Source organism: Vulpes lagopus, chromosome 4 (genome assembly GCF_018345385.1).
Source record: "Vulpes lagopus strain Blue_001 chromosome 4, ASM1834538v1, whole genome shotgun sequence".
Classification (NCBI taxonomy): Eukaryota; Metazoa; Chordata; class Mammalia; order Carnivora; family Canidae; genus Vulpes; species Vulpes lagopus.
This window is the reverse complement of record NC_054827.1, coordinates 57,832,118-57,859,400: the sequence shown is the minus strand read 5'-3', so window position 1 is coordinate 57,859,400 and position 27,283 is coordinate 57,832,118. Positions and strand designations below refer to the sequence as shown.

At 44.2% G+C, this 27,283-nt stretch overlaps 1 protein-coding gene across 1 annotated transcript in view; it reads right to left on the bottom strand.

Annotated features, from left to right (window-relative positions):
- CNTNAP2 (contactin associated protein 2) overlaps positions 1-27,283 on the bottom strand; it is a 1,951,553-nt gene that overhangs the window by 97,842 nt on the left and 1,826,428 nt on the right. The window contains exon 21 of the mRNA XM_041753355.1: positions 25,273-25,366. Coding sequence (XP_041609289.1) covers positions 25,273-25,366 — 94 coding nt within the window. The remainder of the gene's footprint in view (positions 1-25,272; positions 25,367-27,283) is intronic.

The following is a 27,283-nucleotide window of genomic DNA, read 5'->3' as shown; positions in this document are numbered from 1 at the left end:
TGCCATTCCTGAGTTCAGACCCAAATAAAGAAAAAAATGACACTGTTAAGATGTCTTCTATGTCTTTATGCCTACATTATTTTTACATAACACAAAGATTTGCTTCTTCCCTCTATGAAGGGAAGGATGACAGGTTTGTATAAATTCTGCAATTTTCAATTAACTCGAAGTTGGTACAAGAGCTCTTCTGTTTACCCAAACCGATAATCAGAAAGTGAGTTCATCTTCCCACAGTTACCATACCTAAAAGTAATAATGCTTAATTATTATTTTGAGGTTAATTATATATAAGTTTTATAACGTTTAATTATGTAGATGCTTAACAGGTACATTTCATTAATGAGTACATGATACACTAATGAATGAAAGACAGTAACTTTTTTTATTTAAAAATGATTTTTATGCCTTTTTGCAGAAATGGGTACCAGTGTACCTTTAAGAATGGAGCAATTGAGTGGTAAACTGGATGACTAGCCTGCACAGGGGGGCTTTCTGGTGAGTGAGGCATAGCATAGGCTTTAGAACAGTTGCGAGCATCTCTGCTCTTTCCTTCCCTCCCTGGACCCAAGGGGCTTAGACCCTAACCCTGAAATTTGTAAGCATGGAGAATCCTAAATGTCAATACAACCTCCAACCATGTTCAAGTCATGACTTCTCCTCTTTCACAAGTATCTAGGCTGCCTTTAGGCTTTTTTGGGAATGTAATGGGAATGAGAGGATGAAAAATGTGAACTGGAAATCCTTACCCACTGCGCTAGTAATATTTTGTACTTTTGGGTGAAATCTGTGGGACCATATCTTGAAGGTTACTGAAGCATCTCTGCTACTGGCCAATGCCCAACCTATCTCTTTTATCCTCAATAGGTTGAGAATCTTTGACCACCTACTATGCCAAGCTGTTTATGTCTATTACCATTAATTTGATAACAAACCCCCCAAACTCAGAGACATAGCTGTATACCAGAAGTCATCTTGCTAAGTGAGGCCATCAATTTGCAAGCCAAACCCAATTCTGACTGACCTTAATACTGCAATTTTTTTTTCAGGCTGCCTTCAATGTCTCAGAGAAAAATACCACGTTAAAGGCAGGTTTGGGTTTGTGCAAGCTCGTGCGTGTGTGTGCATGTGTGTGTACTGAGACGGTGGCGAAGAGTTATAAAGAAAAATTTTGGTCATTTTTTTTTCTTAAATAGGCTTGTCTATCATGACGGCTATACAACTCTCTCTATTAAAAAACCTCTACTGACATCAGAATTTGGAAGACATTTTATGCAAATGAAAAAGATTCTTGGCCAGTGTAGATGGTTGAGGCAATTATAACCATCTGCTACCTGTTAGTCCAACATGTTCTATCTGTTACAGACCTCGCATCTACCAAAGAGGGAATTCAGCACAGCGTAGACAGGGTCACTGAGACTCAGTGTTGGGGTCCAGGAGAGGGGTGGAAAGACAGCTATATTATTTTCTTTGGTTCACCCAACAGCATTTAGCCCATAGAGAGTGGCTGGGGTGCCCCCCAGTGTCCTCTGCATCACTAGCTGCCTCAGCCTCAGACGAGGATGTAACTATATCCCTACAAAACGTAGTTTTAATCAGAGGCACATGTTTTCACCAGTGAAAACCCATCAGTTTTAACCTATCTTGGACTTCACATGAACCATAGATCTTGGAGAAATTTGGATTTTCAACACCATGTCCATAATTAATCTGAGTATCTAAACTGGTTCGAGAATAAAACTCCTGCAGGGTCTTCCTGGCCCACAGCATATAGCAAACTTCCTTTTACCCTAACAGCTCAACCAGGCCCTCTTCCCTTTGTCCTGCTGGGTAAGAAGGAAAACAAAAATCCTTCTTCTCATCTCTTGTGCTTACAGAATTCTGAAAACTTCCTTTTGTGAAAACCTGTCTTTTGTAAGAAAGTAGCTTCGCTTCTGGGTTTCCCAGCTCCCAACTAGTGCCCATCTGGGGCATGCTTTTTCTTTTCTTCCAGGGCTAAAATATGAAATGTTGACCTTATTGCTCTTGGCATTTTGTTCACCATCCAGGCACCACTGCACAGGGATCAATACAGTAAAACAGAATTAAGTGCTGCTTCTTCTGAGATGTCAAAGGCTGTTTTGTGGGGCTCTTCCGATTTTAAAAGTTTCTACCTCAAATAAAAGTTATTTACACACTTCTATTATTACTGTTCACTCCTTTTTCTAACTCAGCCCTGTACCGGGTCTCGCTACTGAGTTACAGCTCCTGCTTCCAGTGGAGATCTTGAAATACTGGATAGTCTCAACCCTCAGCTCCATGGCACTCGACACTGTCAGGATACTTCTGTCCCAGGATCTGCATTCACACAAATGGAAAATCTGGCTTGTGCGTGTCCATTTTATGAAAGGAAGCTAAAAAAAGGTCACGAAGGGAACACCAAATCCACTTTTCAACAAAAGCCATTTCAGGTAATAATTCTCAGTGCAGCCGCCGAAAGATACCCTCGGGGGTATAAACCCAGGAAGGCTGCTAGGAAGGGTTCTCTGAACGTCAGTGACTGATGGTCCTCAGAGATGGGACAGTGTCCCTCAGAGATGGGACACTCACGTGCGTTTAGAGACAGGATAGCACCGGAGAAGGGCCTCGCAGGGAAGTGAGGGTGAATGCCAGGGTGAGTATGCGCTTGCCATGAAAGACTGGAATGGGACCCAATTACAAGGGGAAATGAAGCGAGGCTTTAATGATCTGCAGCGGGCACGTAGCGCACAGGGGCCATCTGCGTGCGGGCCGGGAAGTGATGGGCTTGTCTGTTGCTCACCCCTGTGGAAGGCTTTCTACGAGACGTGACACTAGCATTCTTCGATGATAGTGTAAACAACGCGAATAGGGCTTCTCATCCTTGCAAATTGGATTTAGTTTTCATATCCCTGTCCTTCACAGTGGGAATCAAAATACAGGGAGCTTTGGAAGTCGTAAGAAAGGTCTTGCAGATTTATTATTTTTTTCTTGCAAGCATTATAGAGAAATATTTTAGGGTGAGAATTTGCAGAGGAATAGAGCAGGAATCCTCTGGACTTTCTGTGTGGTCTCTCTCACTGTGTGACAGAGGGCTGGGCTCTGATTTCTAAACATACAGGTAAAAGTTGTTAATGTACAATGATTTTTAATTTTTTTTTTGTACAGTGATTTAAAAAAATTTTTTTTAAATTTATTTATGATAGTCACAGAGAGAGAGAGGCAGAGACACAGGCAGAGGGAGAAGCAGGCTCCATGCACTGGGAGCCCGACGTGGGATTCGATCCCGGGTCTCCAGGATCGTGCCCTGGGCCAAAGGCAGGCGCCAAACCACTGCGCCACCCAGGGATCCCTGTACAGTGATTTTTTAATAGCAAGAAACATTTTTAGCCCAGTTAAAAATTATTTGGTGTTCTCTTCTTGACCTCTCTTGCAAGCTTAACTTGCATGTTTATCTTCTGGAATACTAAGCCTAGATACAGAAACAACATGATATTATTCAATTATATCACTAGTTAAAAGAAACCTAGGATGCTGTAAATGCTTACACAGGTTTTTTTTTTTTTTAATTAAGTGAGAAAAGATTCATTTATGTTCTGCACATAACACTGGAAACAGATTCTGATTATAACATACACTACAAATTTTTCACAAGTGCCAGACGAATTTTCATCATTCTTCTAGAAGTTTGTCTTAAAAAAACAAGGTGGCTTGTCATCAAAGGAAGACATGCCTTCGACAAAAATAATGTAGGCTTTGAAATGTTGACGTGGGAGCGGGTCCACCAGCAGGTGTGCCTCGCAAGCAAATGAGGTAGTGCATCCAGCTGACATCAAGGGAACCTGGCCTGGGGAGGTAACATGTGGCAGATGACGGCAGAATGACTGACTGGCCATTTGGGTGCCAACTGTGTTTGCTGAGAGCAAGGCTGTTCTCTTGACCAACCCTTGGTCTGTGCACGTGCATGTGTGTAATTCATCATTTTGCTTCCAAGAATGAATGGAAGCGAGGGGACTGTAACACGCATCAGTTTTCTGAGTGAGAGTAAGTGAGAGTGTAAGAACTTGGATGGGTTTCCACTGGCTGGACCCCGGTGGAGGACCATTTCTTTCTTTTTTTTTTTTTTAATTTTTTAAAATTTATTTATGATAGTCACACACAGAGAGAGAGAGAGAGAGGCAGAGACACAGGCAGAGGGAGAAGCAGGCTCCATGCACCGGGAGCCCGACGTGGGACTCGATCCCGGGTCTCCAGGATCGCGCCCTGGGCCAAAGGCAGGCGCCAAACCGCTGCGCCACCCAGGGATCCCTGGAGGACCATTTCAGATCTCTTTGTTATTTCACCCTGGGGGTAGGGATGTTTAAAAACCTCTCATGAGCACTGTGCCCATTACATGTCAAGAGTGACACGAGGTCTTGTTATTGAGGTCACCTCTCCTGTAGGGAGCTGATTGGTTCCGCTCCTGGAGCACAAGCCTGGGTCAGCATCCACTCCTTCTTCCTACTTTAGTTCCCTCAACCTTCTCCCAGGAAAGGATCATTGTCTCTCCCCCAAATGCTCCCACGATGGCCCCTTCAGTATAGCATGAGTGGCAAAGGTCCCCTGCATCACCTGGGGACAGCTAAGTGGATAGGGGGCACCTGGTGTGGAAAATGGGGCACCTTTGGGAGATCGGGGCAATCACAGGAAACAGATCCTTCACTCTCTGTTCAAGTCTCTTATGTCTTCAAAATTCAATATACAATCAAGTGGGGGTTTTCTTCTTTTGTTGTGGAAGAAGCTATTCTCATGTTCTTTTTTTTTTTTTTTTTTAAGATTTTATTTATTCACGAGACAGAGAGAGAGGCAGAGACACAGGCAGAGGGAGAAGCAGGCTCCATGCAGGGAGCCTGATGCAGGACTCAATCCTGGGACTCCAGGATTATGCCCTGAGCCGAAGGTGGTGCTAAACCGCTGAGCCACCAGGGATCCCTCTATTCTCATGTTCTTATTAAAAAGTCAAAATGAAATGAACAGGAAGTTTAAGAAGAGTTCCTTATGCTAACTTCAAACATATCATGGCCGTACAAGAAATATCTGCTCATTGCTTATGAGTTGTGGCTTAAGAGTCATTTCTCTATACCTTAAAAGTAAAACCAAAAAAACCCCAAAAAACAACAACAACAAAAAAACCTTAAAAGTGTTCAGTCTCTGTGGAAAGGTTTTGCAGATACCTCAAATGAAAAGGCTCTGCTTGACTCTTTTGGAAAGGAAGTAGGATAAATGAATACAAAAATTTTCAAAAATAGATAAGGACTATTAAATAATATGTAATCTGAAGAGACCCACAGGATATGCAAAGCCAAATTAATTATTAGTGTCACTTCTCCTCCCTAATTTAATAATTTTGTAGTATCTTAAAGAGATTATATGCATACTTGTTAAAAATAAGCTCCTCTGACCACCTAAGTATCCATTAGTCAATGGATAAGGAAGATAATCTATATGTACATATAGATTATATACAGACATACAGATTCTATATGATGGAATATTGCTTAGTCATAAAAAGGGATAAAATCTTGCCATTTGTGACAACACAGATGGACCTAGACAGCGTTATGCTAAGTGAAATAAGACAGACAGAGAAAGACAAACACCCTATGATTTCACTTACATGTAGAGTCTAAGAAACAAATGAATAAATAAAACAGAAACAGACTCATATGGAAAGATAGAGATGCAGGGAAACGCCAGGACACCTGCACCCCGATGTTTCTAGCAGCAATGTCCACGATAGCCACACTGTGGAAGGAGCCTCGGTGTCCTTCACAGATGAATGGATAAAGAAGATGTGGTCTATGTATACAATGGAATATTAGTCAGCCGTCAGAGAGGATGAATACCCACCATTTGCTTCAACGGGGATGGAGCTGGAGGGGATTATGCTGAGTGGAGTAAGTCAATTGGAGAAGGACAATCATCGTATGGTTTCACCCATATGTGGAATATAAGAAATAGTGAAAGGGACCATAAGGGAAGGAGGGAAACTGAGTGGGAAAAAATTAGAGGAAGACCAACCATGAGAGACTCCTTACTCTGGGAAACAAACACAGGGTTGCAGAAGGGGAAGGAGGGTGGGAAGATGGGGTAACTGGGTGACAGGCACTGAGGAGGGCACCTGATGGGATGAGCACTGGGTGCTATACTGTATGTTGGCAAACTGAACTTAAATAAAAACAAATATATATAAAAAAGAAACAGACTCATAGATACGGAGAACAACTAGTGGTTGTCATAGGGGTGTGTGGGGGATGGGCAAAATAGGGGAAGGGGTTGAAAAGGCAAAAACTTCCAGTTATGAAATACATAAGGCACAGGAATACAATGAACCATGTAGGGAATATAGTTAATACGTAATACGGTGGTATGGTGACAGATGGCCGCTAGATTTATTGTGGTCATCATTCTGTAATGTATATAAATGTTGGATCACTACGCTGCACACCTGAAACTAATATAATATTGTAGGCCAATTACACTCCAATTAAAAAAGTAACAAAACAAATTGCTTTGGGATTAAGATGATTATAAACATGAGTCAGGAAAAGGAGGGCCAACACAGAACACAGCGTGAAATGAAAACACTTAGTTGGTGGCATCAAGCTTGCCATTGATGTCAACTAGTCAAAGAGCTGTGAGGTTCATACAATTATGGCAAAAGCTGAACAACTGTTCTTCTTTATTGACTTCCACCTCTTTCCAGTAATAGCTGTTCACATTTAGCTTCTTGATTTTGCCTCCTCCCATTCCACCCCCTGGCCCCCAGCAAAATAAGGCAGCAATATCATCCAGGTTAAAAAAAAAAAAAAAAAAAAGGAAGACTCTATCAAGCCATGAAAAGACTATTTAAATGCATATTGCTAAGTAAAAGAAGCCAGTCTGAAAAGGCTATATACTGAATGACATTCTGGAAAAGGCAAAACTATGGGGATAGTAAAAGAATCAGTGGCTGCCAGGGGCTGAGGGTGGGGAGGAAAGGATCATTGGAACACGAGGGATTTTAGAGTAAAGCATCCTAAACGACACTGTAATGGTAGACACATGTGCCAAACTCTACAGATTGTGCAACGCCAAGAAGGAACCCGAATATCAACCAGAGGCTTTAGGTAATAATATTGCCCTACATTTGTTGCTCATTTCCAAGTGTACTATGTTGTTAGCAAGTATATAGCACCCAAAGTAAGTATGATGTGGCAAGATGTAGAATAATAAAGGAGACTACGTACACAGGTGGGGATGTATATAGAACTCTCTAGACTTGCCCTTGGTTTTTCTGCAAGCCTAACACTGCTCTAAAAAATAAAACCAACCTAAAAGCCTATAAAATCAAACCTTAAGCTATTAAGCTACATGATAATAAGTCACTTGCAAGGCTAGGTCACTGTGTTTTAGATTAATTCTATGACCCCACATATATCTTATGTCGGCATTAATTTGATATGAATACATTTTACTTAAATAACTTTCGTATTAAAATGAAGACTTTACATGGTTTAGGGTTTGATTCCCATGACTAATGACAGGAAAAAGAATCTCTAAAAACTTAGTGTTTTAAAAGATAATAGGCCCACAGAAGTTAATTCATGCATTGATTTGTGTTGAAGCAGTGCTTTTAAAAAAAAAGAAAATTATTTGAGGGAGAGAGAGAGCATATGATCATAGCGGGGAGGCTGAAGGGAGGGGGGCGACGAACATGTGGGGGACAGCATGGCAGGGTGCACAGAGAGAGAAGCAGAGCCCCAACCGAGCAGGGAGTCCCATGAAGGACTTGAACCCATGGCCCTGGGATCATGAGCTGAGCTGAAGGCTGATGGGCAACTGACTGAGCCACTCAGGTGCCTGAAACTGTGCTTATTTGAATGAATTATCTTTCCTCCCCCCCTCCTACTGCACTTCCCACGTGAACAAGGATTTTGAATCTAAATCTTTCTGTGGAAGGGAAGGAAGGAGGAAAGCACGGGTTATTAGCAACCTATATGATCCTCATTTTGAAATGTCAAATAAAAATACTATGTCTCCCTCCCTGGGCCTTTTCTCTTTCATAAAACAAACACAGACAGTAAACAGACAAAGCAGCACAGAAAGACATGCTCTGAAGTCCTGGCTCACCGCTGAGAGCTATAGGATCGGCACTTGTCACTTTAAATTCTTCGAGACTCTTCCCTCATGTATCAAGTGGAGACTTAAGTAGGTACTTCCCCGCAAGGTGGACTTACTAAGCTCTCAAGCAGACGCTGCTCCCTGTTTTTTTTTTTTTATTTATTTTTATTTTTTTTATTTTTTTTATTTTTTATTTTTTTGCTGCTCCCTGTTTTATCTGTCTAGTTACTGTAGATGAGACTGGAAGCAGGCTGTGAGCTAAAGCTGATTCTAGTGATGAAGAAAAATGAAATAGTGGTTCATTTCTGATTTATGACTTTGCTCCCCCCCCTCTTGAGTTCATACTTCAAATGCTAATTCCTCACGGACAATAGAGATGGGACAAGAGTTTGAGAATGAACTTACCTGGGAGGAGAGGTGTGAATTATGAATGAAAAATTATCGAACATTTCTTTAAGAAGATGAGCTCACTTAGATAAATAAGCACACTTCATTGTTTTTAACCGCTCTATTTAAAAGCAAAGGAAAAAAAGTCTCATTAGATTAGGCCACAGAGTCCATCTATTTACGTCCAGAGCATGGAGGTGACACATCCAAAATCTAGCCATGCTTGCTCCCAGAAGAACGTTAGCAGTCATATGAAATATCTGTTGTAAGCATTTAATGCTTTTTTTGGGGGGGCGTAGCCAAAGCAAACATTTGAACGTTTGAAACAGAAAACCAAGGAAACATTTTTCTATGGTTTCTCTGTTTCTCCGTCAGCTGTTATAGAAAAGTCTGCAAGGAGGCCAGCCTTCTCCAGTGTGATTAGAAAGCTGCGGGGGAGGAATCTCCAAAGTGCTGACTTATTGGGTAGCTCCACTCTTCATGGTGTTTTCCTATTTTGTCTTTCATGATATTCAAATAAAGTGTGACCTGATTTCATCTCATTGTGTTTGCCTTCAAGGTCTCCAAGGTTTACATTGTAGGTCCCCAGTAAGATTATGCAAAGGATCTTCGTAGTCCGGGCTCCTTTCCCCAAAAGATGCTATAATCTCCTTCCCTGGGTCCTAAGAGGTGGCTATGCTGAGTGGCAGCTAATCTTTGTGCAGGAGGCACCGGGAGATGTCACAGACTGGGAGGGTAAGGTCAAAGTCCACCTGGGTACTGCTAGTTGGACTTGTTGCTCTATTTCTTATCTTAACCCGCATGGGTACCATATATGATAACTGTTATGCACTGGCCTTTAAAATTGCAAAGTGCTACACAAACACAATGTGTCATCATATTTACAAGATAGAGCATTAAAAATCACACAATAGATTCTCATTAGTCACAGCCTTTATGTTCCATAGAATCACTGTGAACACCAGACTCGTGAGTATTGAACTGTTGCTCCTAGGGGAAATACGCAGTTAGGTTCCTATGAGCTTTGGGTCACATTTCGTCACCCAATCAATACATGACCTTATTCTATATGTGTTTTTGTTAAAGACGCCTTGTTTAATGTATATTGTTGATCTGCTAACGTTGAATTCATAGCCAACAGTGCTAAAACTTAATGCATGAATTAAGCCCATTTAACACACATATTTTGTCTGGAAAGCACATCACGGCCTTCTTGCTTAGGAACAATTGCATTTTAGTACTACAGTTAGATGATATCTTAAATAGTGAAATCACCCACTTAAAAAACTCACAAAAATGCAAAACAAAAACAAAAACAAAAACCCCGCAAGGCACTAAATAGACCAGAAAAATACAGTTGTTTATACCAAGAGAGCTGAAATTAAAAGGCAGTGTTGCTTTATTGCAACCACCTCAGCTGGGAATGTATACGCTCTCCTGCTCATGTTTGCAAATGACCGCAAATGTGCCACTAGCACTCCTTTTGGGTTATAGATAAATCTTAACAAGTAGGTGAACTTGCAAATATGAAATCTATGAATACTGAGGATCGATTGTATGTACACAAGAAATTGAATTTTCTCTGTCTTCCAGAAAATTTCTGGATATATTATAATGAGAGGAGTTTTGGCTTTCACAATGTTTATTTAAGAAATAATTGGCTATACAAATGTAAGCTGTGTGTCAAAGGCAGGGGATCTGAAGATTTGAGACAGAAATAGGTCCCTTGTTTTTGATAGTGCAGCTTGAGCAAATACGAAAAATGCCATGAATTTCTGTTCTCTCACTGCATTTTAATGATAAACGCCTTTTTTGTTAATTAAAAATAATCTAATTTTGGAAAACAAGATGGAAAGATGACGGTACCAGAGTGTTTTCTATTGAAATTTCTCAAAGATTTCGCTGCTTATTTTATTCTTTAGAACTTGGTATTGAGGTCAAGCCTTCCCTTATTTTTATAAATTGAAAATCAAAGATAAGATGTAATAATACTTCTGAGATGTACTGAATACTTATTACGTGCCAGGCTCTGTGATAGGCATTTCACACTCATGACACCGTTTCTAGTCTTGACAACAAAGCGTATGCTGTGGGGAATGCCATGATCAGGAAATTGAAGCTCAGATGTGCAGAAAACCTGCTGAGGCTCCTTTAGTAGGTGGGACAGCTGGAAGCCCAGGTGTCTGATACCAGAGCCTGTGCTCCTAACCTTCCCTCTGTGTAATCTCCTCCACCAGTCTATACTTTTTTTTAAAGATTTTATTTATTTATTCATAAGGACACAGAGAGAAAGAGAGAGGGAGAGACACAGGCAGAGGGAGAAGCAGGCTCCATGCAGGGAGCCTGATATGGGACACGATCCCGGGTCTCTAGGATCATACCCTGGGCCAAAGGCGGCACTAAGCTGCTGAACCACCCAGGCTGCCCCTCCAGTCTGTACTTTATTAAAAGATTTGCTTTTGCAGCTATTTCACCTTGATGTAAAGAGTGGGTCTTCAGGTCCTAATGATGTAATTGTTAATTGTAATTGTTAATTGTACTTGTTTAAGACACATTTAGGTGACAAGCAAAGATAATTAGGATATTGATGGTATACTATTTTAGAAAGGGTACTGAGTTAGCCTGTTATATGACCTTGGCCCAATCACTTCACCTTTGTGGCCATCATTTTCCTCAGCTGTGATATTACAGAATTTAAATAAATGATTTCTTAGGGCCTTCTATGATTCCACAAAAGTAATAATAATGAACAAAATCCCAATACATTTCTAGGGATGACAGTTGAAGGCAATTAAAAAAGAATGAGAAGCTAGCCTGAAAGTATAAGTCACTGGGCAGATTCCTTCCACGTAGATTTCCTTCAGCCTGTAGGAAATCTTGGACATTAAGACTATGCTAAATTTTCTTTAGGACGTGAAAAATTGATATAATTGCTTTTCTTCAATTCTAATATTACTTCTCACCTATCACTTAAACAAGGTCTCTCATCAGTGTTTTACTTCTTCTTTAATCATTATAATAAAAGCCAAAGGCAACTAAGCAGAAATTTCAATTAACTATTTGCCATTTGTTCATTTATCAATTCTGCCGCAGTCCACTCTCAGGATGTGGAGATAAGTCACAGGGGGATATGTTGCTTTCAGGGCCTCTCTCTGAAAGCAATGGCTGGGAGGTCAATCTACCACATTTTCCTCTGTCTCCATTTCTAGAAATGCATTATATTAATCATCCCCTTCAATAACAACTCTAGGAGAACCACAAAATTCCAAGTTGTAAATAAGTATTTCATTCCTATACATTTCCTAATCCCTAGTGGCAAGGGCAGGAGAGTCGAGAGTGAGCAGAGAGATGCTGGTGCCATCATCTCATGGCCCCTTGTTTGTGGGCTACCCCCCCTGCAGTGTCTAGGGCACTAGCCCCTGGCAAACTAACTACCACCCTGGAAATAAATGAGTCCAGAGAATAGTTTGGACTGGATCTTGCTTTACTCCTATTACTTTTTAAACACAGAAACTTGTATCGAGATAGTTGTAAAGTCACATGGTGCTGTAAGAAATGCTACAGAGTTCCCTAGCATATCTTACCCAGTTTTTCCCCAAGGAAGCACTCTGAAAAACTAGAGTAGATTTTCACAGTCAGGATATTGAGAGTGACACAATTCACTAATTGTAGGTATATCATTTATGTTTGTGCAGAAATTATAAAATTCTTTTTAAAAAAGGTTTATTCATTGAGATGAAGAGTGAGTGTGAGCAGAGGGAGGGGCAGAGGGAACAAGCAGACTCCCCGCTGAGTAGGGAGCTGGACATGAGGTTCCATCTCAGGAACCTGAGATTGTGACCTGAGCCAAAATCAAGAGTAGATGCTTAACTGGCTGAGCCATCCAGGCTCCCCCAAATTATAAAATCCTATACAATTTTATGCCTGTGTAGGTTTGTGTATTCACCATTACAATCAAGACAATAATTCCAACAATTCCTAAGAATTCCTCGTGTTGCACTTTTATACCTCTTTAATCCTCTTTGTCCTTCCCTCCTGCTCCTGTCACCAACCACCAACAGCCAGTAGTCTCTCCTTCATTTCTAAAATTTTATCATTTCCAACATGTCATGTAAATGGAATCACTAGGTCTGAAGCTTCTGGGATTGGCTTTAATTACTTATTGTTTGGTCCCTTCCGTGGTATGGAGATGACACTTGTGTTATTTTTCAGTGGAGCTATCTTCTTTTCTCTTTGGCCTTTCTGAGTGATGAGCCAGGACCTAGTCAACACTTATGTGCCCGCAGAGGGAATGGGGGGCAGAGATGAGAGAGATTGTGATTTGCTCCAGGAAGTACTCAGTTTCTGCAGCAGAAGACCATGCCTCAGAGGAATAGTCTTGACTGTGTTCAACACAGAAGTCTTAATTTTGTCTCCCAATCCCAAAACTACTTGTCTCTCAGTGTTGCCTTTAGTAAATGGCATCACCATTGATCCGTCTCTTCAGGCCAAAAACATGAGAAATCTTCTCTGACATCTCTTCCTTTCTGTCACATCTGATCCATCACCAAATCCTGTGGGCTCTACCTTTAATATATTCTTATTCCAAATACTTCTCCATTGCTACCACCACCATGGATTTGGTGCAGGGATCACCCTCTTTCTCGCCTAGATTCTGAAATTGCAATTTGCCTGGTCTCCTGTATCCATCTTGCCTTTCTCCCTGCCCCCCCAAATGGCTGCAGTTAATATGGTTGCTTTTAATACATAAATTATATCAAAGTCTTCTGCTTCCCATCTTAGAATAAAAGGCATATTCTCCATAGTGGTTGACAGTCTGTACTAACTGGCTGCAGGCTGGCTCTCTAACTTCAGGTATCCCCTACTACTCTGTCCCATCCTTCCTGTGATCCAGCCACAGCATCTTTCTTGCTGTTTCTTAAATGAGTCTGGCATGTCTCTATCTAGCCACCCAGTCTCTGCATTGCCCTGCATGCTTCCTGGGATGCTTTTCCTTCAGGTGCCAGCACATCAACCTCCCTAACTTCATCAGAGCTCTGTTTTTTTTTTTTTTTTAAGATTTTATTTATTTACTCATGAGAGACCAGAGAGAGAGGCAGAGACATAGGCAGAGGGAGAAACGGGCTCCCTGCAAGGAGCCCGATGTGGGACTTGATCCCTGGACCCGGGATCATGACCTGAGTTTAAGGCAGGCGCTCAACCACTGAGCCACTCAGGCGTCCCCAGAGCTCTGCTTAAATGCAGTCTCCCATAACAGGACTTCCCAGCCAGCCTAACACTCTCTACTCCTGAGCCCCCTTTATTCTTCTTGATAGCATTGATCACTAGCTAACATTTTATCAGACAATTATCTTCTCATTGTCCATGCCCATTAGAATATATGCTTCATAAAGGCAAGACTTTTCTGTTTCATTCATTGTTCTATCTCTATCACTTGGCATATATAAGCACTCAACATACTTTTGGGTGAATAAAGGATTTTTCTCAATTCCTTTACTCATATCTTTTAACCCATCAAGGACAAAGCCAGTCACAGAGTTTTCCTGTGGTAGAGACAGTACCCACCTGTCTAGCCAACACAGGGAAGACAGGAGGCTACTTTTTAGCCATAGAGAATTTGTTGAAAGGGAGTACATCAGATTGTGTTCATGTCCCCAGTTCTTTCCCCACTGGCCTTTGTCACTGCCATGTCACCTTGCTTTTCCTTCTACTGAAGAAGCACAGTCTTTCCTCTCTCCTCAACTCTGGCTTGGCCACATAACTTCCTTTGGACAATAGCATATTAGTGGGTGTGGCAAGACCAAAGGCTTGAAATGTGTTCGCACGAGTGGGCTTGTGCTCTTGCCCCTCTGCTGTGGTGTTGCAGTTAAATATTCTCATGTTAATTATATGATCCCAGGAGAAAGATGCCAGATGTATGATAGAGACACTCAGCCCTTCGCTGACCCACAGATTAGTGAGAAAAAAATGATTGTTGTTTTAAGCCACTGAGTTTGGAATTGTTTGTTACATAGCAGCTTTTTTTTCAACAGCTACATGATACAGGAAGTAAAAGCAGGGCATATGTTGTTGTTGTTTTAAAGCCTGAAAGAACTATGAGAGAAAGAAAAATGCAGGAGACAGAGGAGCTAAGCTTTATCCCAGAGAGCATGAGGCATGTTTATCAAAGGTGAGAGATGGGACTGAGGGGAGAGGGCTTGTGTCCTGCTTCCCAATTTGGGGCTCTGGGAGGAGACTGCCCTGGAGGGGGTCTTGCATCAGTGTGGGGCATTAAGAGAGGGAAGAAGAGTGAGCAGATAGCCCCTGAGTCTTGTGAGGAGTGGACTCTGAGATAAAGCCAATGATTTGCCACTGGGGCTTGCCATGTGGAAGATGAGGGATGTGCAGAGACTAGGGGTCTGTCTCAAGTGAGAGCTGAGGGGACAGAGGGAAGCAAAAGGAGCAACAGTGGGTGTCCCCTGGAGCACTGCATGAGTCAGATGGAGACTATAGGTTCACTGACCACAGGTTTTACCATCAGGATGCTGGGCTGGAGGCCAGCAGATGGCAGGTCATGCAAACCCAAGGAAGGACAAGATGACCCCAGGCCCTCTCTGTGATGACGTAAAACACACACCTAAGCTGCCACACCCTGCTGCCCATCCCTGTCTGTAGCCTATATACCTGGCCACTGTCTTGTAGAAAGAAAGCAGGGGATGGGAAGGCCACTGGAGAGACTGAACATTTTTATTCCAGAAGGACAGAGCACAGCCAGAAGGGACTGTTGAAATAATCAAGCCAGATCCAACTGAAAGCTGGACCGGGCTTTAGTTTATTTATCCTTATTTTCCAGAAGGAATATCAGATCCTCATAGACAAAGAGGCTGCATTTCCAAGTTGTAGTGCATCACAACATGCAGTTCTTCAGTTTGGTGTTCCTGCAGCCTGTTACTCAATTCCTTGGGGCATCTTTCACCCTGCAGGTGATGCTATCTTTCTAAAGTGTCAATCTGGTCAGCTTATCCTCCTGATAAAAAAACATTCTTCCATGACACCTTTTTGTTCCCAGGATAACACTGAAACCTTAACGTGGCTTTAAATGAATCCTGCAACATGCAGGCACTGCCAGGGTCCTGCCTTATGCCTCCACGCTCACCTCTGCCTCCAAAGACCAAAGCTAGTGATCCCCCACACTCTGCACTTTCTTCTGGCCTGGAGAGCACGTGGGGCAGGAACACAGGGTAGCAGGAGCTGCTGGGGAGTTAATGCTCCTGGAAGCAGCCCTCGCCCAAGCTGGCCAGGGAGGAGGGGGAGCAGGGCCTTGGCTTCCTCCCACATCAGGTGAGATAGCGAGGCAGGTTGTGTACTGCCTCCCAGGGCTCCCCACTGGTTCTGAGCCCCCACTGCCCACAATGGTGAGCAGTTTGATAAAGCTTCATTTCTTTCCCTGTTTCATTTCTCCACTGCTCTACTAATATGCCCCAGGGTCTTCTCCCAAATACATTTGTTTTCAAACCCTCATCTCCTCATCTTCTCCTCACTACTCTCCCAAGACACTTGTCCTTTCCTGGACCACAGGCTGGGGCTCTGATCTCAAGCGTTCCTCTTGGATGAACTCAAAACAAGACAGGTGATCACCCAGTTTATCATCTCCACTGGGTCACATTTTTAGAGTGAACCTGGGCATTGCTGATAATTCACTCCTGTCTTGGCAGGAGGAAACTGGGACTGTTCCCAGCAAATGAGGACACGTGGACACTCCTAAAGCCTGTCTTAGTCTGCACCTGCTCATTGCAGTTGCATTTTTATCTTCGTCGTACTCTGGTTTCAACCACTGAATGGAACTGGCTGTGGTCCCTCAAACTTCCCTCATAGCACGCTGTGTTCCCCAAGAAACCATACCTCCCATCCCACATGCTCCTTTGCAGTGTGACCTTATCACTAAACCATCAAGAAGTAGAGTCTGCTTCTCCTTTCCTGGAATATGGGTTGGATCTCAGATTTTGGCCAAAAACTTGAGGGAAAAGGCATGCAAGTAACTTCTGGGGTGGGGTCTTAGGGATCTCTAGCTTGCATCTTTACTCTTTGGAATGCCTTCTCAGAGCCCAGCCATCATGCAGGGAGGACACTCGTGCAACCATGACGTGGCACCAGTGAGGGAGAAGGAAGGTCCCAAGACTCCTTGACAGCTGTGTGTGTGAGGCCACTCTGGATCCCAAGTCACATTAAATTAATACCTCATCAGACACCACATGAAGCAGAAGAGCCATCCAGTCAGGCCACAAAATTACTGCGTGCAAGTTTTGTCTAAACCACAAAATTTTGGGTAGGCTGTTGTAAAGCAACAGAGAGGACTGGAAAATCCCTCTTCTTTCTGCCCTCTCCACAACCCTACTCCTTTTCCCAGACAATTCTAACTTCTCACTTGGGTCTCAGCTTCTGTGCCACTTCCTCTGATATGCCTCTCCTCGTCTCCTGGAGCTGGTGAAGTGCCCTTCCTACTTGTTCCCAAGGGATCCTATACTTTCATCTTCCGAATTACCCTGCCACAGGTCCTTCTACTGCTAATTCCTTTTGTTGTCTTCTCCTCTCCTTCAGTTAGAACTCAAGCCCTCTAAAGGCAGCAACCATGCCTGTCTTGAACACCACTGGTCTAACAATGGTGTATAAAGGCCTGGCATATGACAAGTGATCGCTACATACTTGACTAATTGGGATCAAATAAAAATAACTAACATTTATTAAACACATACTATGTGGCAGAGCTGTGCTATCTCTGAAACAGGTATTATTTTGCTGAATCGTATGAAGTATGGACCGTTGCTATTCCTATTTTGCACACAGGGAAACAGACTGCACAAGATGTCAAGTAATGTTGCAAAGTCATACAGTTTGCAAGTCATAAGGGAAAAATGCAAACTCAAGGATACGATAGCAAAGTCTGATCTCAGCTCTAACCCTTATGTATCAATCAGGATAGGCTGGGTTGTGCCACATTAACAAACAGCCCTATGATCGTAGCTTAAAAAACCACGAGTCCATCCTTCCTTCCTTCCTTCCTTCCTTCCTTCCTTCCTTCCTTCCTTCCTTCCTTCCTTCCTTCCTTCCTTCCTTCCTTCCTTCCTTCCTTCCTTCCTTCCTTCCTTCCTTCCTTCCTTCCTTCCTTCCTTCCTTCCTTCCTTCCTTCCTTCCTTCCTTCCTTCCTTCCTTCCTTCCTCCCTCCCTCCCTCCCTCCCTCCCTCCCTCTTTCTTGTACTATAGGTTTGTTATGATTTAATGGGGTTCTCTGTTCACTGTGGTCACAGACAGATCCAGGTGATGGAACCACCATGATCTTCAGGTTTACCAATCCTCATGACAAAAGGATAGAAGGATTCTGGAGACTGTTGCACCAGAAATTACATGTTATAGCCCAGACACTGCATATGTCTTTTCTACTCATAGTTTTTTGGCTGGAAATATTCAGTGAGCAGTGTAATGCCTGCCACAGTATACCACCTCATCAGCGAATGGAGATGGAGGTATGTCATTTCCTGCTGTGTGTGAAGGCTTTGCCAAAGTTCCAGAAAGTTTTGGAAAGCCCTAGAATAAGGATGCTTTCTCAAAAGATCATAATATTCACATTTTAGAATATAATGCAAACCATAGAGTGGCTACCAATAGGTCTATCTTCTATCATACTTTAAATAATGGCAGTTTGGAAAATATTAGAATCTGTGACCAGCAAGACTTACAAACCATATTAAATTCAAATGGATAGGGATGCCTGGATGGCTCAGCAGGTTAGCGCCTGCCTTCGGCCCAGGGCGTGATCCCGGAGGCCCTGGAGTAATCAAGCAGTCCCTGCATGGAGCCTGCTTCTCCCTCTGCCTGTGTCTCTGCCTCTCTCTCTCTGTCTCTCATGAATAAATAAATAAAATCTTAAAAAAAATGAATTCAAATGGATAGATGTTCACCTTTAATTTTGTCACCACTAACATTGCGACCACCGACAAATAACAATGGTCAGTAACGCGATCGTTGCCCTGCATCAGAATCCATTTTCCAGACATAGCTTCTCAAATTTACACAGAACAGCTGCTGCCTTATTATTATAAAACAGATTTTATTATGGTTTATATTACTGTGATTTACAGGACTGGCACAAAGAGTTAATTTGAAGAAATTAATAAGAGAGGGCTCAGAAATAGCTTTCTAAAATTAAAATTAAAATGAATATGCCATCCTGCAAACAGAGGCCGCCTATTACACTAACGCATAGCGACGTTCTTCTCATCCACATCTACACTGCATCCAGAGCACTGAATGGTGTATGTCAAGGAGCCCCGCGTCGAATTATCCTTTCGGTTCTCACATGGAACAGGAGGTACTTCTCCACTGTCATACTGCATTTCTCCTCTTTTTTAAAAACGAAAATTACTCCCATCATAAATCCTACTGTTTCAAGGGTCTTTAGACTTTCTCTAATCTGGTCCCGCTCAGTCCACAACACTCAAAGTACAGAAGAATTTCCAGGGAGCCTTTGTTGGCTACTCTTAATGATGGAGAGTCCACTGCCTCCCAATGGTGGCCGCTCATTTGTTAAATAATGGTAATTGTTAGGAAGTTCTTGCAGGGACTGAAGTCTTACTCTTGCTAGTCTTCTCTGGTCCCGGTGAGTTGACCTCTACAAGTCTCACCTGTTGGGGTAGCAGCTGTCAAAGGCTGGAAATGGGTTCTCTCATGTCCTTGTAATCATGTCTTAGTATCCCCAGGCCTTCTGATTCTTCCTTTGGGGGGGGGCCCTTTTGTTCATCTGGCCCTTTCCTCAGAAGATTAATATCTATCTTAAAATGTGCCCAGGAGTAGGCCATGACATCCGCTGGGGTCTGACTGTACTCTTTGCTCTGCCCATGATTCTCTTATTAATGTAGCTCAGTACAGTACAGTATTTATTTAAACATCAATCACCACATAATACTGGCTTACACCAAACTCCCCAGAAAACCAGCCTGAGTCTTTTTCTTGATACCAGGGGGTCTTCCATCTTCTACTTATATCTTTCTTTTCTTCTTTTCTTTTCTTTCTTTTCTTTTCTTTTGTCTAATGCAAAAGTTAAGTTTATTATATTTCATGTCATTATTTTATCCTATCTTTCTAGGCCATCAAGATGCTTTTGAAGAGGTTTTCTGGCAAAAAACTGATGTTGTCAGGCCCCTTGTCACAGGCCCTGACCCCCTGAACTCAGGAAACTCCTAAAGGTTTCTGCTCAACTGCCAACCTTACTTTTTAGAAACTAACCAACTGCTGGAACAGAAAAAGAAACATTTGAGGAAGACTTCTCAGATTAATCAGAAAGCGCCAGAAAAAAAAAAAAAAAAAACGCCTCAGCCTCATTATAATGATAAAATCCCCTCCTGAATATTCACCCCTGGCCCTAATAAAAGGAGCCTGCTTTTTGTTGTTGGGGTGGGGAGGGGGCGTCAAGGCTTGGGAAGTGATTTCCCGTGATCTCCTGGTTTGTACAAATAAAGTGGATATCCCTCAGCCATTAGAAACGACAAATACCCACCATTTGCTTCGACGTGGATGGACCTGGAGGGTATGATGCTGAGTGAAATAAGTCAGTCGGAGAAGGACAAACAATGTATGTTCTCATTCATTTGGGGACTATAAAAAATAGTGAAATGGAATAAAGGGGAAAGGAGAAAAAAATGAGTGGGAAATATCAGAAAGGGAGACAGAACATGAGAGACTCCTAACTCTGGGAAATGAACTGGGGGGGGGGTGGTGGAAGGGGAGGTGGGCTGGGGTTGGGGGTGACTGGGTGACGGGCACTGAGGGGGGCACTTGACGGTTTGAGCACTGGGGGTTATTCTATATATTGGCAAATTGAACACCAATAAAAAATAAATTTATTAAAAAAAAACACAAAGTGATCTTTTAAGGCAAAAAAAAAAAAAAAGATGCTTTTGAAGTTTTTTGTATTACCCAGCTTGTTAAGTCATCCTCTTATTGGCCATGTGCCATTTGCAAACTCAAAAAACATTCTCTTTGTATCTTTATACAAGGCCTTGAGGCCTTGATAGAAATGTTAAACTAATAAACAGAAGATCCTGCTTCAGGCTTCTACTTATCTTTCTCTCCATTGATTGGTTGATTGATTTATTTATGGATTTTATTTATTTACTTGAGAGAGAGAGAGAGCCAGGGAGAGAGAGCACAGGTGGTGGTGGGGAGCAGCAGAGGGAGAGGGAGAAGCAGGCTCCCCACCAAGCAGGGAGCCCAATGTGGGACTCCAACCCAGGACCGTGGGATCATGACCTGAGCTGATGGCAGATGCTTAACTGACTGAGCCACCAGGCACCCCTCTCTCCCTTGATGTAAAGGGTTTTGGAGATACTATTAAATCTGTTGCTGAAAATCAGATACGTAAAATACATGACATCACTCACTTAGTAAATGATACAAAATGGACATAATGAGGGGTGACGAAATTTCTACTTTGTGAAACTTTGCTGTTAGCGATTCTGACTTCCTTCTAGAAGGACTCAAATGCAGCCGTCCCTTCTAAACTTTTGATGTTGGCTGACAGTGCTCCCTTTTTTATTTCTAAATCATTATGTTTCTTCCATTCCCTTTGGGAAGTTCACACCTGTCCTTGGTTAGGTAATCTTTCTTTCATCCTCTTTCTATGTCCCTTTTCAAGCATCGCTCATCAAAGAGCTCCATGTGAAGTCCTATTATTTATTTAGATCCACCTCCTTTCCCTTCTTTTATGGGATCAGTTTCTGATTAGCAGCTGACCCAACCAAGCAACAACTTGAGGGCGTCGGTCTCTATGGAGTGTCAGCCCTCACTAGAGTACACCAAGTGTCTCTTTGAAGTTCAATCTGTCTTTACAGATATTTATTTAAGTAGCTGGTGAATGCATATTGGCAATTTCTCACCGAAGTATATGTCTTTTTCAAAAGGAAACTTCAAAACTGCTTCTCACCAATCCTGCCCCTACTAAATGGTCAAATATTTAAGGAATATTGGCTTTAGGAAGTGGCCAACGATTAGCCTCCCCAGGGGCCCACCAGTTCGCAAGGTCCTCACTGTGATTCCTTTGATCGTATTGACGGAATTTATCTTCAGGGTGTCAGCTCCCCTCCCTGCCTCTTCATCATTCTGAAAGATGCAGGTGTTCTCAGGAAGCAACGCGTCGCTCTCGGTGTCACACACCTCTCGGTTCAAATCCCAGCTCTACCAAAGACCAGCTGGCGGACTGGAAGCCAGTGGTTCTCAGCTGGTGAGGACTTTACCCTCCCGGGGACTTCTGGCAATGTCTGGAGACAGGTGTGGCTGTCGCAGTTGGGGGCTGCTACCTGGTAGAGGCTGGGGATGCTGCTAAATGTCCCACGATGGATGGGACAGTCGCGCAACAAGGAATTCTTGGACCAAAAATGGCAAGAGTACAGCTGCTGGGAAATCCTGCTTCAAGAAAATAATGTGACTTTCTAAACCGTGGTCCCTTCCTCCTCTGTACAATGAGGGTAACAGTGGTCTGGGGCGGCCGTGGGTGGACTGCAGGGAGGACCGCTTCCAGCACATGTCATAATGACTGGCACAACGCCAGCATCGAGAAAAGATCATTTTTTCTCTTTATTTATGTACTAGGTATTGTACTGGGTACTTCCTCAGATGTTATTAGCTTAATACTAAATGAGTAGTTCATTGACTCCACAAATGTTTTTTGAGGACTTTCTATATGCTAGGCACTGATCTGGCAGGTGCTAATTGATGAGTTAAACACAACAACAACAACAACAACAATAACAACAAAAAACCCCCCAAACAACCAAAAAACAACAAAAAACTCCTGCTGGAATCCAGGCCGTGGGGGGTGAGGGTGGGGGGATGGTTCAAGGAATGTGCCCAAGGTTCAAGGCTAATGAGAGGCAAGCCCAAGATTCAAATCAACCCAGCTGCTGCGTCCCCCTCAAATCCTATGTTGAAACCCCCCCCCATGTGATGACATTAGGAGGTGGGGGCCTTGCAAGGTGACCGGGTGGCGAGCGGGGAGCCCCCATGAATGAATGACACCGGTCATTCTCGCCCTTGCAAGAAGAGACAGGAGAGAGCTTGCTTCCTCTCCCTCTGCCGCGTGAGGACACACGGAGAAGACGGCGCCCACGGTCTTTTTTTAAATTAAAAAAAAATTTTATTGGAGTTCAATTTGCCAACATATAGCATAACACTCAGAGCCCATCCCGCCAAGTGGCCCCCTCATTGCCCATCACCCAGTCACCCCCAGCCCCCGCCACTTCCCCTTCCACTACCCCTAGTTCATTTCTCGCCTGGTAAATTCTTAGCTATAGAGGACGCTGCCTCTAGGGCGGTATTTGCTCATGGCCCCGACGGTCCATGCTACTCTGTATATTGTAATTCTGCTCGGGTGTGAATTGAATCACGATTCCCGAAATACTGAGGAACCAGAGAGCGTTGTTAGTCACAGGGAGGGCACTTAGCAATCCCTCAGCATTTCTGTCAAAACGTGTCTCCGTGACTCTCGTAGAGCAGTCGAGCCCACCGCTGGGGTGTGTTCACGGTGCACGTGACGCTAGGAATACCGTAGCAGCGTGTCTTCCAGAATATCAGGCTATCGCGGTGTAGAGTCTGTTCTGGTGGGACAGCTATGGCCCCGAAAGGAGCACTTAGGATTTCCAATTATTCGTGACTGAGTTGCAGGAGTGCGTGTGGCGAGACGTGGGCGCTCACCAATGTCTCAGGACGTAGGATGCCTTCTGAATGCCAAGCTCTTCTCGCTGCTGATTAACGGGGTCCCTTGACTTCCAGCTGCACCCCTTCTGGGCAAGTTCATTTGATCTGTGTAGGTGGTGCACTCTTGTCAAGGCAGAGCTGCTGTCAGAACCCCACTTCACCCCTACCAGGTAAGTCACTGTGGGGACCGGCTCTCCCGGCTTGTTTCCTCAACGGCAAGATGAGGATGATAGTCATGGGTCTTGCCTCATGGGATGGTTGCGACATTTAGTTGTCACAGTTTCACGTGGGAAATGATTAGCACAATGCCTAAAGCAGAGTGGGTGGGCATGGGCTTCCACCCTCCTTCCTTTGCCACCTGTCCACTGAGCTGGTGCCACCCTTCTAGTCTTTTCCTGAGGATGTGGCCTTTTCTCTTCCTTCCTTCCTTCCTTCCTTCCTTCCTTCCTTCCTTCCTTCCTTCCTTCCTTCCTTCTTTCTTTCCTTCCTTCCTTCCTTCCTTCCTTCCTTCCTTCCTTCCTTCCTCCCTTCCTTTTTTTTTTTTTTTTTTTTAAGATTTTACTTATTTATTCACGAGAGACACACAGACAGAGGCAGAGACACAGGCAGAGGGAGACGCAGGGAGCCCGATGCGGGACTCGATCCCGGGATCCTGGGATCACGACCTGAGCCAAAGGCAGACACTCAACTGCTGAGCCACCCAGATGCCCCATTGTGGCCTTTTCCCCCTGGGGCCTCATGTGTCGCTCTGCTTGTCTGCTGCCTGGCGTGTTCTGGTTCTGAGTTCAGGAATACGTATCCTTCAACTGCTCAACCCCTCAACCTCTGCCGCCAACATCTGCCTATTTTCACTTCTCGGTAATGAAGGGCAGAGATGACAGCCTCGTAGTCAGGAGCACAGACCAAGGGATGCCTGCTGGGGTTCACGTTTTGGCTCCACCAATTACTCTCTGTGCCTCAGTTTCCTCACCTGTGAAATGGAGCTAGTCTTGTACGCTCTTGCCTAATCTTGATGATCTCATAGAATTGCCATGAAGGTTAATTTAATAAGCTCGTGTATCTAAGGTAGGACGGAGCTGGGCTTGCAGTAAGTTCTATATTAGCGTACATTATTGTTATTTTTATTATAGGTTAGGTCTCCTATTCTCCTAATTATCTGCCCCCCGCCCCGAGTGCTTTTTACAATCAACGACATCTTGGTCACCACTACCTGCCGGACCCAGACTCACCTCCTCCTTGGCCCGCACCTACCCACCATCTTCCTGTTTCCATCCTTGGCTCACAATATAAATTCTCATAGTAAACAAACAAGCCAAAAAACCCAAAACACCGTTCTTTCATTGGCTCTACATTAACCACTTAAAAAGATGTAACCAGTCACCTGGGGATTTTAATCTCGACAGTGCTGACCCACAGTAAGCAAAGGGCAAGAGTGACTCTCAGATTCACAATCACACACGGGGGGTGGGGGGGGGTGGGGGTGGGCTTTCTGCCACAATTTTCCAATTCTTGTCGGCCTTCTAATTTGCAAATAATATCAGCCAGCTTTGTCAGAGTGAGAGCAAGACAGAACCACGATGACGTGCGTAGACGAAGTTAAATACTGTCGGTAGGTGGGGGGCCTTAATGAACAAACGAGCAGATTTTACATAAAGAACTGGGGGGCAGACACTTGGCTTTGCTTCTGTCTTAGTTTATATCACGGCCCGGAGGATGCTGGTCCCGGCACCTTCACTCGTGCAGAAGCCACAACCACCCATCACAGCGTTTCAAAGGCCAACTAGTGGCTTCAGAACCTATCCCCTGAGCAGTTTACCCCAAAGATGCTCTGATGACAGTTCTCTTCTGCATCCCCGAGGAGAGCAACCCACCTTCTCTTGTACCCACAGGATACCGGTGACTGAGCCCCACGGCAGAAGTCCACCTGGTAACTTAAAAATCCAAGTTCACGTCACCTCGCATGAAGTCCTGTACCGAACATGCTCTTACCATCATACGATTAGGCCCGAAGCTCGGAATTCTTACCTATAACTTTTCCTAGAAAGAGCGACTTGGGAGAATTGAAGAGTGTGTCCGAGGAACTGGGCAGATGGTAACTCACCGAAGGATAATGATCGAGCTGCAGGGAGAGAAACGGGACAGACTTTAGGAGACGGTTGCTAACCTGCACTTGGGACTTGGGATCGGATCTCGCCGGCAGGGCCAGTCACTCCGTGAGCCCCGGTGTGTCCCCACATCTTCCTTCCTCAGTGCTGACCACGGAACGCCAGCCTGGGAGAGCGGGACGCCCATCTCTTCTTTCTCTGGGGTTACCTGAAGTCAGTTTGAGCTTGGAAGTGAAGACCCCTTATGAATTGTGCTTCAGCTTATGCACATTTTCTGTGGGTAATTTATGCCCATTTTCTGCTGGATTAGGATCCTTGCTCATTTTTTTTTTTTTGGTTTGTTTTTTAAAGATTTTATGTATTCATTCATTGAGAGAGAGAGAGAGGCAGAGACCTGGGCAGAGGGAGAAGCAGGCTCCATCCTGGGACCCCGGGGTCACACCCTGGGCTGCAGGCGGTGCTAAACCGCTGAGCCCCCCGGGCTGCCCCCTTGCTCATTTTAATAAAGTAAAATCTGCTTCATCCAATCTCCAGTACTGACCCCTGAGATAGAGAATTGCTGCGTCTGTCACAACGGGTTTTCTTTAAGGTCCGCGTAGTGTCCTGTTTTAGTCGCCGTCCCACACCCTCAGCTTGCACACCCACAGTGATGGTCAGTACGTATACTCAAATATGAACACATCTATGGAAATACATATCCAGATGCTGAACTTCAAGTTGGATAAATATATTTTTTTTTTGTTTTAACTTATCAAATGAGGAGGATGCCCCCACAGGGCAGGGACAACAGAGCCTGGAGGGGACAAAGACACCCGTGCTCCAGCTGGGCTTGTTCTTTCCGAGGGGAGGTGAGTTGGCAGTAGAGGGAGGGAGAAACACCTTACAGATTCGGGCGGAGCAAAGCGCCTTTCTGATTACATTTCTCATGAACAAAGTGCAAAGGCTGGTGTCCCCGAATCAGCAAAGTGCAAAGGCAGGTGTCCCCGAGTCAGCGCCTCTCTTGTCCTCTGTGTCCCGCATGGCTTTTCCTGCCTTCGCTGTCTTTTTATAGCTGATACAGTCCTAGCGGTGTTTCTCCCACCGCGGGGAGCTCCTAGAGTTTTCCGTGCCTCTGCGTATCCGCCTGTGAAAAATCGCTTTTGTAGCCTTTTGCTCTTCTGAGGCGAGCCTCTTACCTGCTCAGGTGAGCGGAAACACTGTGTCACTGCCCAGCACAGGCGTTTGGGTGGGGATTGCCTGCTGGAGGCAGCAGCACACACTCCAGACTCGGGCCCCACTCCTGGGTCCTTGCTAGTAACCGTGAGGTGGGCAAAGCTGCAGGGAAGCGGGGCTGCAGTGGGGGGAGAGGGGAGCTGGGAACAGGGCTGGGAAGGGGGCCAGTCTCACTGGCCGCGCGGGGAGCTGGGGAGGATCATTAATCATTGGTGACCACCTACACCTGACTCCTGAAACCACTTACTAGAAGCCCACAGATTATTGAAAGCCACGGTTCAGAGTCAGGGACTCCTCGCATCTCGGGGATTTGGGGAGTTCTGTTAAATTCTGGTGGGTGGGTGCTGGCGCAGCACCGGCACAGAGATCCGAAGAGCCGTGAGAGCAAACGGTGGCCTGCTCGACTGGCATTCTCAGAAGTTTTCTATGATTTTAAGTGCATCACCAACAAAACACCTCTTGGGGCCAGAGAAGCTTAGATATTTTAATTAATTAATTAATTAATTAATTTTCTTTTAACTTTCTTTGCATATTTTTAAAAATTGGAGTTCAATTTGCCAGCATGTAGCATAACACCCAGTGCTCATCCCATCAAGTGCCCCCCTCAGTGCCCATCACCCAGTCAACCCCACCTCCCACCCACCTCCTTTCCACCACCCCTAATTCGTTTCCCAGAGTTAGGAGTCTCCCATGTTCTGTCTCCCTCTCTGATATTTCCC